General features: G+C 41.7%; 2 protein-coding genes across 5 annotated transcripts in view; one reads left to right on the forward strand and one right to left on the reverse strand.

Annotated features, from left to right (window-relative positions):
* Positions 1-4,889, forward strand: part of AMN1 (antagonist of mitotic exit network 1 homolog) — a 49,381-nt gene extending 44,492 nt beyond the window's left edge. For 3 of the 4 annotated variants that reach the window (XM_021092088.1, XM_021092084.1, XM_021092085.1), the window contains one exon: positions 2,871-4,887. In XM_021092088.1, coding sequence (XP_020947747.1) covers positions 2,871-2,944 — 74 coding nt within the window. In that variant the 3' untranslated portion in view covers positions 2,945-4,887. Of the gene's footprint in view, positions 1-2,870 lie in introns of all 4 variants that reach the window. The other variant, XM_021092086.1, reaches the window with a different exon arrangement.
* ETFBKMT (electron transfer flavoprotein beta subunit lysine methyltransferase) lies at positions 5,074-12,926 on the reverse strand. Its single transcript, XM_021092089.1, has 4 exons — positions 12,773-12,926; positions 10,334-10,664; positions 9,470-9,600; positions 5,074-7,648 (listed from the first exon to the last, which is right to left on the reverse strand). Exons 2-4 carry the CDS (start codon positions 10,657-10,659, stop codon positions 7,305-7,307), a joined length of 801 nt encoding a protein of 266 aa, XP_020947748.1. The 5' UTR covers positions 10,660-10,664; positions 12,773-12,926; the 3' UTR covers positions 5,074-7,304.

Below are 12,990 nucleotides of genomic sequence, written 5' to 3' on the forward strand. Positions count from 1 at the left end.
TGCTCCCGCAGCATATGGAGGTTCCCAGGCTAGGGGTCAAATCGGAGCTGTAGCCACCGGCCTACGCCAGAGCCACAGCAACTCGGGATCCGAGCCGCGTCTGCAACCTACACCACAGCTCACGGCAATGCCAGATCCTTAACCTACTGAGCGAGGCCAGGGATGAACCGCACAACCTCGTGGTTCCTAGTTGGATTCATTAAACACTGAGCCACGACGGGAACTCCAAGGGTGTACTGCCAATCTTAATAGTAAGCCTTCTGATCTATGAACATGGATCTTTTATTAGATCTTTAATTCTTTCAGCAAGGGTTTGTAGTTTTCAGAGTATAAGTTTTTCTTTTAATAAATTTATTTCTAAATATTTTATTCTTTTTAATGATAATGTAAATGAAGTTATTTTCTCAATTTTATTTTTGGATTGTTCAATGTATAGAAATATGTTGGGTTTTATGTATTGCTCTTGTGCCCTGCAATCTTGCTGAACTCATTTATTAGTTCTAATTTTTAGTGGATTCCTTAGGAAATTCTATATACCATAACTACAAAAAGGAGTTGTACTTTTTCCTTCCCAACACAAATGCCTTTCTTTTTCTTCCCTAATTTCCATGGCTGGAACCTCCAGTGCAGTGTTGTGTAGAAGCAGCAAGAGCAGAAATCCTTGTGTTTTGTTCATTCCTGATCTTAGGGGAAAATATCTAGTCTCTCACCATTAAGGATGATGTTCACCATGGCTTTTTCATAGATGCCCTTTATTAGGTTGAGGAAGTTCCCTTTTGTTTCTAGTTTGTTGAATGTTTTTATCATGAATGTTGGATTTTGTCAATTGCTTTTCTGTGTCTGTTGAAATGATCATGTTGTTTTTGTTCTGCATTCACTTAGTATGGTATATGCCATAGGCAGAATAATGCCCCCACCCAGATGTCCATGTTCTCGGAGTTCCTGCTGTGGTGCAATAGCATTGGTAGTGTCTCTGCAGTGCTAGGACATAGGTTCAATCCCCAGCCTAGCACAGGAGGTTAAAAGGATTCAGCATTGCCGCAGCTGTGGCGCAGGTAACGATTACGGCTTGGGTCTGATCCCTGCCCCAGGAACATTATATGCTGTGAGGCAGCCAAAAAAAACAAAACTAAGATGTCCATGTTCTCATGCTCAGAACCTTAAAATAGGGAGAGTATCCCGGATTATTCAGGTGGGCACAATGTAATCATAAGAGTCCTTAAAAGTAGAAGGAGACAGAAAAAGGAGACCTGTACAAGTGGAAGTTCGAGAAAGACTTTGTCCAATGTTGCACACTTTGAACATAGAGGAATGCAAGGAATGTGGTAGCCTTTAGAAGCTAGGAGTTTCCCTTGTGGCTCATCAGAAGCAAACCCGACTAGTATCCATGAGGATGTGCATTCAATCCCTGGCCCTGCTCAGTGTGTTAAGGATCCTATTGTACAGCACAGAGAACTCATTTCAGTGTCCTATGACGAATCATAATGGAAAAGAATTTTTTTTAACATACATTTAGTTATTTGTTTATTTATTTGATGTCTTTTTAGGTCCACACCTGCAGCATATGGAAGTTTCCAGGTTTGGGCTGAATCAGAGCCATAGCTTCCAGCCTATAGCACAGCCACGGCAACTCCAGATCCTTAACCCACTGAGCAAGGCCAGGGATCGAAACGGCATCCTCATGAATACCAAGTCAGGTTTGTAACCTGCTGAACCACAAGGGGAACTCTCAAAAAGAATTTTTTTTTAAATATTGTATCTGAATCACTTTGCTATTCAGCAGAAATTCATACAACATTGTAAATCAATAATACTTTAATAAAAAATAAAATTATAATAAATTCATGTAATACTTATCTATTAAAAATTGTGTTTTAGGAGTTCCCGTTGTGCCTCAGCAGTAACAAACCCGACTAGTATGCATGAGGATGTGGATTCGATCCCTGGCCTGGCTCAGTGGATTAAGGATCCAGAATTGCCACAGGCTGTGGTTTAGGTCGAAGACACAGCTCAGATCTGGTGTTGCTATGGCTGTGTTATAGGCCTGCAGCTACAGCTCCAATTCAACCCCTAGCCTGGGAACTTCCTGGAAACCCTGCCACAGGTGTGGCTCTAAAAAGAAAAAAAATCATGTTTTAGGAAAGTATTCTAGGACATGGAAAAAATGTCCAACTTGGAGTTCCCACCATGGTACAGCAGGATCAGTGGCATCTTGGGAGTGCTGGGACACAGGTTCAATCCCAAGCCCAGCACAGTGGATTATGCATCTGGCATTGCCACAGCTGTGGTTTAGGTCACAACTGCAGCTCAGATCTGATTCCTGGCCCCGAAACTCCATATTCCGAGGGGCAGCCAAAAAAGAAAAAAAAAGAAGAAAAATGTCCAACTACAGGTCAGGTTGTTCTGTTCTGGTAACTTACTCTCCCCTAACCTTTTTGGGCGTGTTACAGCTTCCCAGGGTATTTCTTTAATCCTGTTTCTTTAATCATTCTTTGTAAATAGTAACTTTATTAAACTCTGTTTAAACACCTTACTTTAGTGTGTCATCTGCTTCCTGCCAGGACCTGAGAAAGCTTAACCCTATTACTTTCTGGTTGCTGAAATTAAGATGAAATTACAGGTGAAACAATAAATGATTGATTTTTTAAAATATTACTATGATATGTGCCCTGCAGCTAATAATAGTAATGATTCCCATTAACTAAATATATTTTTAGTTTATGCTATTCTTTATATATATATATATGTCTCATTTCATCCTTTAAGTAACCCTATGAGATAGTTATCATCATGCTCAGTTTATACATGAGGAGACATTAAATACCTTTGATTACTGTGAATTAACATATTGGCATTGTTTTCTTTTGTAGATCATTCACGAGTAGTCTTGGAGCAATTAGTTGGACCAAACAAACTAAAGCAAGTAACATGGACTGTGTATTGAAGCTTATCAGAACTATGATCTTCACACTACTTTTCCGGGAAACAATGGTCTTAGACATTGGCTTTCCAATAATATGATTTATGCTTCGAAGTTATGCAAGCTCTTAAACGTGTTAATAGTGCTGTTATTTCTATGTTTGTTGCATCGGCAATTGTTCCTGAAGTGGTAATCCTAGCATGCCCTCAGATATATTTGGGGAGGATACTGTGTTTGTTTGTTAAATAACGAAGTTGTAAATTACTTGTTTTCCCTGGAGATTGCCTTCTCCTACCTAGATATCTGAGCTGCTACAAGAGAAATTTACCAGTAGGGTAAACATTAGGAGAAATCGAAGTAAAGTTATTTCTAAAAGCATAATTACCTTCCTAGCTATGTTCTGACTGCTACCTTCCCAAGTATTTAAATACTCACTGGCCAAAAGCAAAGCTGAACGTCAGGCCTGTAAATTCTTCACAGAATTTACTATTTCAGTGAAACAAAAAAATAATAAGTTTAATGTCATAATCCAGGACATCATATATCTTAGCCATTCAGCATATGATTGTTATTGGGGCCCTTAGCTGGCCACTTTTTGCACTGATTTTTACGGCTACTTGTCCCAGGTATGTGCTATTCATCTACAAACATTCTTCCTTAAAAACTGCATTCAAGAATATATAAGAATGGGGAATTCCCTGGTAACTCAGCAGGTTAAGGATCCAGCATTGTCACTGCTGTGGCACTAGTTTGCTCCCTGGCCTCGGAACTTATGCATGCCAGGGCCAAAAATTAAAAAAAAAAATCTTTGGGAGTTCCCATTGTAGCGCATCAGAAACAAATCTGACTAATATCCATGAGGATGCGGGTTCCATCCCTGGCCTCGCTCAGTGGGTTGCCGTGAGCTGTGATGTAGGTTGTAGACATGGTTCAGATCTGGCGTTGCTACGGCTGTGGCATAGGCTGGCAGCTGTAGCTCCGATTCCACCCCAAGCCTGGGAATGTCCATATGCCACAAATGCAGCCCTAAAAAGCAAAAAAAATTAAAAAATAAAAATAATAATAAAATATATCAAAATGAGTAAACATGAAATGTCATCACAGAGGTTGTATCCTAAAGCTCTTTTTGTTTCACAAAGTGAAATAAACAGCACAGGACTTAGTTTTCAAATGAAATGTATTATTCTATCACAAAATTTTCTGAAGTACGTTTTGCTTAAACTACACTCAAATTCATTATAGTCCCTGTGCCATAAGCTTCTCAGTGGGACTTTCTTAAAGATTTCCTGATTAACTTATATAGTAACAGGGAAAGTACAGTACGGTAGATTTCTTATACATGTTTAGAGGGAAGGGTTTACACATTCAACTCTACTTCTTGCCCTTACTATTAACTGCTTTATAAATGTGATATATTTATAGCCATATAAACATATATTGCCACTGTATGTGTATGTGAAATGGTAAGGCTATAAAAATTTTTTAAAGACAAATTCAATAAGATTTAATCTTGAACACCTAACCAAATCAATACTTTTTTCCTTTTTTGGAGAAACTAATTTTCAAGATCTGGGCAATCTTGAAGTGGGTTAAGGATCTGGCATTGTCACTGCAGCAGCTCAGGTGACTGCCACAGGCAGGTTTGATCCCTAGGCCGGGAACTTCCATATGTTGCAGGCATGGCCAACAAATAAAGAACAAATACACAAAAAGATTTGTAGTGTCAGATTTTTATGTCTGTAAAGGATTTATCGTCCTAAAGCAGTTTGCAGCTTGATCTTTTTTTATATTGCTAGTTATATTAGGTATTTCTTACCACCCTGCTTAAAATTCCAGTCCCTTTTCCTTCCTATCCCTGTCACCCTTCCTACCACTCTGAACTGTTTTTCCCCTTTCCGTCTGTCACCATCTGACATCTTTTTTTTTATTATCTGTCTCCCCACTCTAAAATATAAGCTTCATGAATACAGTAATTGTTTCAAACTGTAAAATTATATGCAGATTTTCCACTGCAGGTGAGGAGGTGGGGGGGGGTTAGCGCCCCTAACCCCCTTGTTTTACAGAGGTCAGCTATACATGCAAAAGGCTGATTTTTTTGTTTGGGCCATACCTATGGCATGCAGAAGTTCCCAAGCCAGGGACTGAACCCATAACCCATGCCATAGAAGTGACAGTCAATGCCAGATCCTTAACTACTAGGCCACCAGAGAACTGCAGCTTTTTCTTCTTCTTCTTCTTTTTTTTTTTGGTCTTTTTAGGGCCACATGTGCAGCATATGGAGGTTCCCAGGATAGGGGTCCAGTCAGAGCTGTAGCTGCAGGCCACAGCCACAGCCACAGCAATACGGGATCCAAGCCGCATCTGTGAACTACACCACAGCTCATGGCAACGCTGGATCCTTAATCTACTGAGCAAGGCCAGGTATCCAGTCTGCGTCCTCACGAATGCTAGTCAGATTCATTTCCACTGAGCCATGACAGGAACTTCAACTGCAGTATTTTATACTTCAATTGTAACATGTATTGTGGTCATGTTTAGTTTTAAATAGGAGAACAGGAAATGTACTACATGTAATCAGTACAAAATTACGGGACCCAGGAGTTTCCATTGTGTCTCAGTGGCTAATGATCCAGACTAGCATCCATGAGGACTCGGGTTTGATCCCTGGCCTCACTCAGTGGGTTAAGGATCCAGCATTGCCATGAGCTGTGGTGTAGGTCGAAGACATGGCTTGGATCTGGCATTGCTGTGGCTGTGGCTGTGGTGTAGGCGGGCAGCTACAGCTCCGATTTGACCCCTAGCCTAGGAACCTCCATAGGCTGTGGGTGCAGCCCTAAAAAAAAAAATTACAAGACCCCAAAGTAAAAACCAGGTCTCCCTCCCACCCTCATCTACCATCTAGTACCCTCTCAGAAGGCAAACACTGTTGCCAGTTTCTTATCTTTCCAAAGATACCTGTTTACTGCAAGTAAATATATATCTTTTAAACATACATTCATATGTAGATATATATACATACACCTTTTTTACATAGTGATATATACTCTACACATCCTTCTTTATATTGTTTCTCATTTATGACCTGATGTTCTTATTGATATAGAAGATCCTGACAACCTGGGGCATGTAGTGGTGACGTAACCAATTTCTAGTTGACCTGAATAAACTATAAAGAGACATCATAAGGTATCACAGTACTGAGTATGTAGGAAATTCTAAAATCTTTACTTTTACCTACGTTTCTTTTTCTTTTTTTTTTGTCTTTTTGCCTTTTCTTGAGCTGTTCCTGCGGCATATGGAGGTTCCCAGCCTAGGGGTCTAATCAGAGCTGTGGCTGCTGGCCTATGCCAGAGCCACAGCAACGCAGGATCTGAGCCGCGTCTGCAACCCACCCACAGCTCACGGCAACGCCAGATCCTTAACCCACTGAGCAAGGGCAGGGATAAAACCCGAAACCTCATGGTTCCTAGTCGGATTCCTTAACCACTGAGCCACAACGGGAACTCCAACCTACATTTCTTAATTGAGGCCTTATTATGCACTAATCCTACATTAGGCACTTTATGCTTTCCTTTATTACAATAACCCTTGGAGGTGCAGTTTATTAAATTTTATTACTGTTTCATAGGTGAAGAAATTAAAGCTCTGAGAGCTTAACTAGCCCCAAAGCCCATGTACTCTGTACCATACTAACTGCATCTCTGATCTTTACAGATAATTTTTTTAATATAGTATTCTTCTGTTTTTGGTTTTTTGTTTTTTTTTTTTTTTTTGTCTTTTTGCTATTTCTTGGGCCGCTCCCACAGCATATGGAGGTTCCCAGGCTAGGGGTCCAATCGGAGCTGTAGCCACTGGCCTACGCCAGAGCCACAGCAACGAGGGATCTGAGCCATGTCTGCAACCTACACCACAGCTCACGGCAACGGCGGATCATTAACCCACTGAGCAAGGGCAGGGACCGAACCCGCAACCTCATGGTTCCTAGTCGGGTTCGTTAACCACTGCACCACGACGGGAACTCCTCTTCTGTATTTTGTGTTTTGTTTAATTCAAAGATACACTGTAGCTGTCCTCAACTATAGAAATAGACTCTGCTAAAATATCTAATTCCTCTCTGCTGCTTAAATTACATGTGGTTACCTATTGAGTACTGCCTTCAATAACTATATTCCTGTAGCAGAAAAACTAGAAAAAAAATGACAGAGATTTCTCTATTTGGCTTAATGCAGAACAAGTTATATGACAAAGGCTGACAAAACGTAAACCTTCAAATTTTGGCACTGAGACCTGCCAGATTTAACACAAATTGTCTGTTTTGAACTGGAGAGTCTTTTTAGGGTTAAACTCAAACATGGCTCTGTCCATATGGAAGTACTTCAATAACTCAAGGCTGAAAATCCCACACTGTGCTTGTTGTCAGTCCATTGTTTTCCTGCCTAGTAGGCTCTGGAAGTGAGTATTCTGCCACTTTGAGCAGCTGATGCTGAATGCTGTGTCCACTGAACTGGGGTCGTCCAGGATCACCAATCAGTACTCGAGTTCTGTGGGCCTGACAGCAATTCTTCAGCCACTGATGAAGACTGTCTGCAAGGTCTTCATCATAAAACATATCTCCAAGCAAAACAAGGTCCCACTTATCTTGTGCCAAATCCAAAATGTTTTTGGTTAAAACAGGAAAAGGATTCAGTCGGTTCAATTCACAATTTAGTGTAATAGCCATTCCTGCAACTTGAAAAAAACAACATAGTGAATTAGTAGATGCTAGGCTGTTTTCATTCCCTACTGATTAATTTAAATAATTTAGAACATCTACTAACAAGGTTTTTTTCCACTTTCTGGTGAAAGTTGTTTTTATTGTATTTTTTTGATAAAGAAGCCTAGGAGTTCCCATCGTGGCTCAGCAAAAACGAATCCAACTAGTATCCATGAGGATTCAGGTTTGATCCCTGGCCTCACTCAGTGGGTTAAGGATCTGGAGTTGCCATGAGCTGTGGTGTAGGTCACAGACGTGGCTTGGATCCCGTGTTGCTGTGGCAGTGGTGTAGGCAGGCAGCTATAGCTGCGATTGGACCCCTAGCCTGAGAACCTCCATATGCTGCTGGTGTGGCACTGAAAAGACAAAAAAAAAAAAAAAATTAAAAATTAAAAAAAAAGAATCCCAAAGTGTATGCCAATATAATCAATTTCCTGCACTTCTCAAATATATGAATATCCTGAAAACAAAACAAATAATTCCAAATACCCAAAATGTTGAGGTTTTCAGGAACATTTGCTGATCTCAATAACAAAGAGGTTTGGTCTGTTAGAGTTATAAGGAGGCAGGGAAAAAAGCCTTGGGCTTGAGCAGGATGACACGTTAGAACTGAAACCCCTATATAAAATCAAGCTCCTCAAAGAGCCTCAGTGAAAGGGAAGAAAGAAGAAAATCAGAAAAAATTAAAACTTACCTGTCTTAACTTGGGTTCAAATGGAATAAAATCTCCATCCAAGACACAGGCCTATCTTCATTTGGGTTTTGGTCAGATAAAAACTACCTACATACTGCCAATCTAGACTGACCCAACCATAAACAGACTGTACCTTAATGGCATAAAAAAATGTAATAATGAAATAATAAATCGTCTTTTCACTATGGGGGAAAAAAAAAAGTACCTACATATTTCAGAAAATGCCTAGCCCAGAAATTAACAATAAGGGCTCCCAGGTTGGTAACACTTCAGGGGATAACTGACAGTCACAAATACAAGTCCTCCTGTGCCTGGGATAAACCATAATGGGAAAGAATAGGAAAAAGAATTTTGTATATAGCTGAACCCCTTTGCTCTACAGCAGAAATTAGCACAACACTGTAAATCACTTCAATTAAAAAATAAGTTTAAAAAAAAAGGTCAGCTCAGGCCCCATGGGATTCCCACAGAAAATGTCCCTTCCACTGAGTATCTTCACATTATCAGGTTACAAAATACACATGGTGGGAGTTCCCATCATGGTGCTGCGGAAACAATCCAACTAGGAACCATGAGATTGTGGGTTCGATGCCTGGCCTCGCTCAGTGGATTAAGGATCGGGCGTTGCTGTGGTTGTGGTGTAGGCCAGCAGCTGTGGCTCTAATTTTACCCATGGCCTGGGAACCTCCATATGCCGTGGGTACAGCCCTATAAAACAAAACAAAACAAAAAAATATATATACATGTAAAGTGGCTATGATGTTGAGGCATCTGTAGCTATTTATCTTGGAATTTTAAAAAAGATGAGCTTTGAGTTCCTTTCATGGCTCAGCAGTTAATGAACCTGATTAGGATCCATGAGGATGCAGGTTCAATCCCTGGCCTTGCTCAGTGGGTTAAAGATCTGGCATTGCCGTAGATCGCAGACTCGGCTCAGATTCTGCATTGCTATGGCTGTGGTGTAGACTGGAAGCTATAGCTCTGATTCAACCCTTAGCCTGGGAACCTGTATGTGCCACAGGTGCGGCCCTAAAATAGCAAAAATAATAATAAAAATTTTAAAAAGACGAGCTTGAAATATTTTTAAATATGAAATCCTTACTAGGGTCTATGTCGTTGGCCAAGATCCTCAAAGCTCCACTCATCTTAGCAGCAATAGCTGTAGCCCCACATCCACTCCCAATATCTAACACAGATCTTCCTCTGACAATGTCAGGATTATCCAAAAGATACCTAAATTAGACAGAAAGGGGGAAAACATTATCTAAGAGAGATGAAAGAACGTCAGAAAGAGATGTCCCCAAATTTTTCTTTGGATTGACTGGATGAAAAAATAGTGGAATTCAGCAGAAGAATGTGGTCCAACATGGGCAAGTTTGGCCTGACTCGAGTGAGACAAAATGTCAATCTTAAGAGCTGCAAAGGTGGCAGAGAGAGGACCTAGTCATTTTGTTGTTATTGTTCTTTTTAGGGCCACACCTGCAGCATATAGAGATTCCCAGGCTAAGGGTGGAATCAGAGCTGTAGCCCCTGGCCTACGGCACAGCCACAGCAATACCAGATCTGAGCCGCATCTGCAACCTACACCACAGCTACACCAACGCCGGATCCTTATCCCACTGAGCAAGGCCAGGGATCAAACCCACATCCTCATGGATACTAGTTGGATTCGTTTCCCCTGCGCCACAACGGGAACTCCTCATTACCAAGTCTTGACAGCTCACCTAGGACTTCTCTTGGGGAGAGAACAATATTTGGGAAACAGCTTCAGAAGCTTGGAATGGAAGGTAAAACTATGCAACAAAGGCAATCCGAAACTTCCGAAGCTGCTCTAAGTTAGGACCACCAGAAGAATTTGGGGGTTCTGGTCTTTCTGTGAGGACAGGAAGAATGTGGAGTTGGAAAGGACTGAGAAGAGAAAGGAGGTAAGAAGCCATAAAGGTTCTAGCTTCTTCTAGGGCCGTACCTAGACAAGGCCTGGCCTCCAGGCCAGTAGATTGCCCAGTAAGGATCGCTGTGGGGCCACAAGTCTGCTCTCTCCCACCAGAACTTGCATCTGGGAGTCAAAAGCCGCAACTGGATTTCAGGGGTGAGGCTGCCACTTCTGGTGACTTCAGTGTGCTCCTCCAGGAAGGCTTTCATCTCGGGGTCCAGGAAGCTTCCAGTTCCTCTCCAGGGGCAGTGGCCCCAGGGAAACAAGGGAAGACCAGTGCTTCTCACAGCTTTCCCAAGGACACCACAGCGGTTAAAGGGAAACAATGCAAATGCTCTCCAGCCTGGGCACAAAGCCATCAGTCCTGTCCCAAAGCACAGGTTTGTCAGTGTTGTTCTTGATAAGAGTTGCTCCTCGTGGGGAAAGAACAAGGGTCTGACGGCCAAACTGATCTCGACTAGAATATCTGGACCTCTAAATAAATAATACTGAAAATCCCAAGGCTCACTGACACTTCCAAATGCTATTACACAGTAAGAAAATAGTAGTAGCTCTGTATCAGATGATGCACAAATACAAGTTCATTTTAGGTGAAAGTGCTCATATATTAATTTTGGAAAATCCAATCTTTTATTTTTATTTATTTATTTTTCTTTTTATGACCGCCCCTGAGGCATACAGAAGTTGTGAGGTTAGGGACTGAATCAGAGCTGCAGCTGTGGGCCTACACCATAGTTCATGGCAACACCAGATCCTTAACTCTGTGAACGACGCTGACCCTGAATCCTCATGGATACTAGTCAGGCTCTTAACCTGTTGGGCCACAAGGGGAACTCCAAGGAAAAGCCAGTCTTTTAAAAGATGCCTTTTCACAACAGAATCCTCTTAATAATTTAGAATAACAAATATACAAGCATTTGCTTTTGAGAGAATCCTCAGGAACATGCCTGTTACACACAATAAGATATACCTTTAAAGTTCTTTCATACATTTAATAAATCACTTCCATTTAAGCAGGGACTTTGCCTGGCAACTTTGAACAAAATAAACAAAAGTCCCTCTCTTCAGAAAGCTTAGATGCCAGTGGTGGAATAGAGCAATTAACAGGGCAAACATAGTTCTTGCCTTTATGAAGTCTAGCCAAAAGTTGTACAGATTGTCAAATTTTAACTGTGGGTAGAGATAAATTATACTGACTGCACAATAAAGATAGTCCTAGCATAAAACATCAATGTAATAAAGATTCAAGGGTTTTTCCTAAAAAAAAAAATATTAAAAAAAAAAAAAAAAACAACTATAGAGGAGTTCGCTTCGTGGCTCAATGGTTAATGAACCCGACTAGGATCCATGAGCATGCAGGCTTGCTCCCTGGCCTCACTCAGTGGGTTAAGGATCCAGCGTTGCCCTGAGCTGTGGTGTAGGTCACAGGTGAGGCTCGGGTCCTGAGTTGCTGTGGCTGTGGTATAGGCTGGCAACTGAAGCTCCAATTTGACCCCTAGCCTGGGAACTTCCACATGCCTTAGGTGTGGCTCTAAAAAGCAAAAAAAAAAAAAAAAAAAAAAAAAACCTTTAGATTTAATTGTAATAAAAGAATATCAGCTCCCAAACCTCTTTCTGTAAATACCTCTGATGAGTCATCTTTACCAAAACTGGACTTAATATAAAAAGACACCTTGATAAGAATAAGCAGGAATGAAAGAGCAGTTTAAACAGAAATTATACACCCAGTTGTTTGAGACCTCTGATCTAATCTGCGTAAATATTTTAAAGTCTTATATCCACCCAAGTATTTAGAGTAGGGGCCCCAAGCTTAAATGCCTACCAGGGCTGGGCTGGTGATAGATGTATGATCCAGGCTGTTGTTAGATAACAGAGGGGCTGTGGCAAACTGTAAACTGTTTCAAAACAGTCCAAAAGGGCCGCAAACTGCTGCCAGCCAGGGACTCCTGGGCTGATCTCCCAATCGCTCAAGATAATCCAGATATTTACACATAAACTCTCACTTAAACTGGCACATAAACTGGCAACTAATTAAAATATCAAGACACAGGCGGGCCACAATGCCTCTCAGACCAGTTTGTGAACTCAGGATGGACCTCCAGTGGGTATTAATAAAATTAGCCCACGTTTATGCTTTTGGAATCCCAGGGTCTAGGCTGACCTCATTGGACTAATCCTGTGAGGACCGACCGGGTCAGCCCTTGAATCCCAAAAGTCCAAGGTTTAAAAAGAAATCAAATAGGAGATTGTGGACACCATTTCATCCAGACCGATGTCGCTCCCTCCCAAGCCAGCACCAATGAAACAGCACCCCTTATGAATATGTGATTATGTGCTGGACACTTGGTACGTGGAATGATTGCTAAGGAAAGAAGACGGGTTAAAAAGACGGGTCCAAAAGTATTAGCACGTGATTTCCCTCCAAGGAGAGAGTCAACCTTAAAGGGGCAGGCACAGTTCTCCTCTCCTTACCCGGCTGTGCTAACACCGCCTCAGGAAGCTAAGCACTGGGCACGTCTGTCACTCTCCTCTGCCCGTCTTTTTGCACCTTCTTTATGACTGCAAGCGGGGTCCAGCTTCCTCAGCCAAGCCGGCGCCCAGCCCAGCCCAGCCCAGCCCAGGCTCCGCCCTCCTTCCCGGCAGCGCCTTTTCTCCTTTCGCCTGCCCTTCTTAAAGGGACAGGAAGTTCG

Source organism: Sus scrofa, chromosome 5, assembly GCF_000003025.6.
Source record: "Sus scrofa isolate TJ Tabasco breed Duroc chromosome 5, Sscrofa11.1, whole genome shotgun sequence".
In the NCBI taxonomy this organism is placed as follows: domain Eukaryota; kingdom Metazoa; phylum Chordata; class Mammalia; order Artiodactyla; family Suidae; genus Sus; species Sus scrofa.

Excerpts from the sequence above, each read along its gene's own strand:
- ETFBKMT (XM_021092089.1), bottom strand. The coding sequence starts at position 10,659 with ATGGCTTTGTGCCCAGGCTGGAGAGCATTTGCATTGTTTCCCTTTAAC. Across the intron at positions 9,601-10,333 it reads GGAGGCCAGGCCTTGTCTAG|GTATCTTTTGGATAATCCTG; the intron begins GTACGGCCCTAG and ends TGTCTAATTTAG. Across the intron at positions 7,649-9,469 it reads GGCCAACGACATAGACCCTA|TTGCAGGAATGGCTATTACA; the intron begins GTAAGGATTTCA and ends GTTTTTTTCAAG.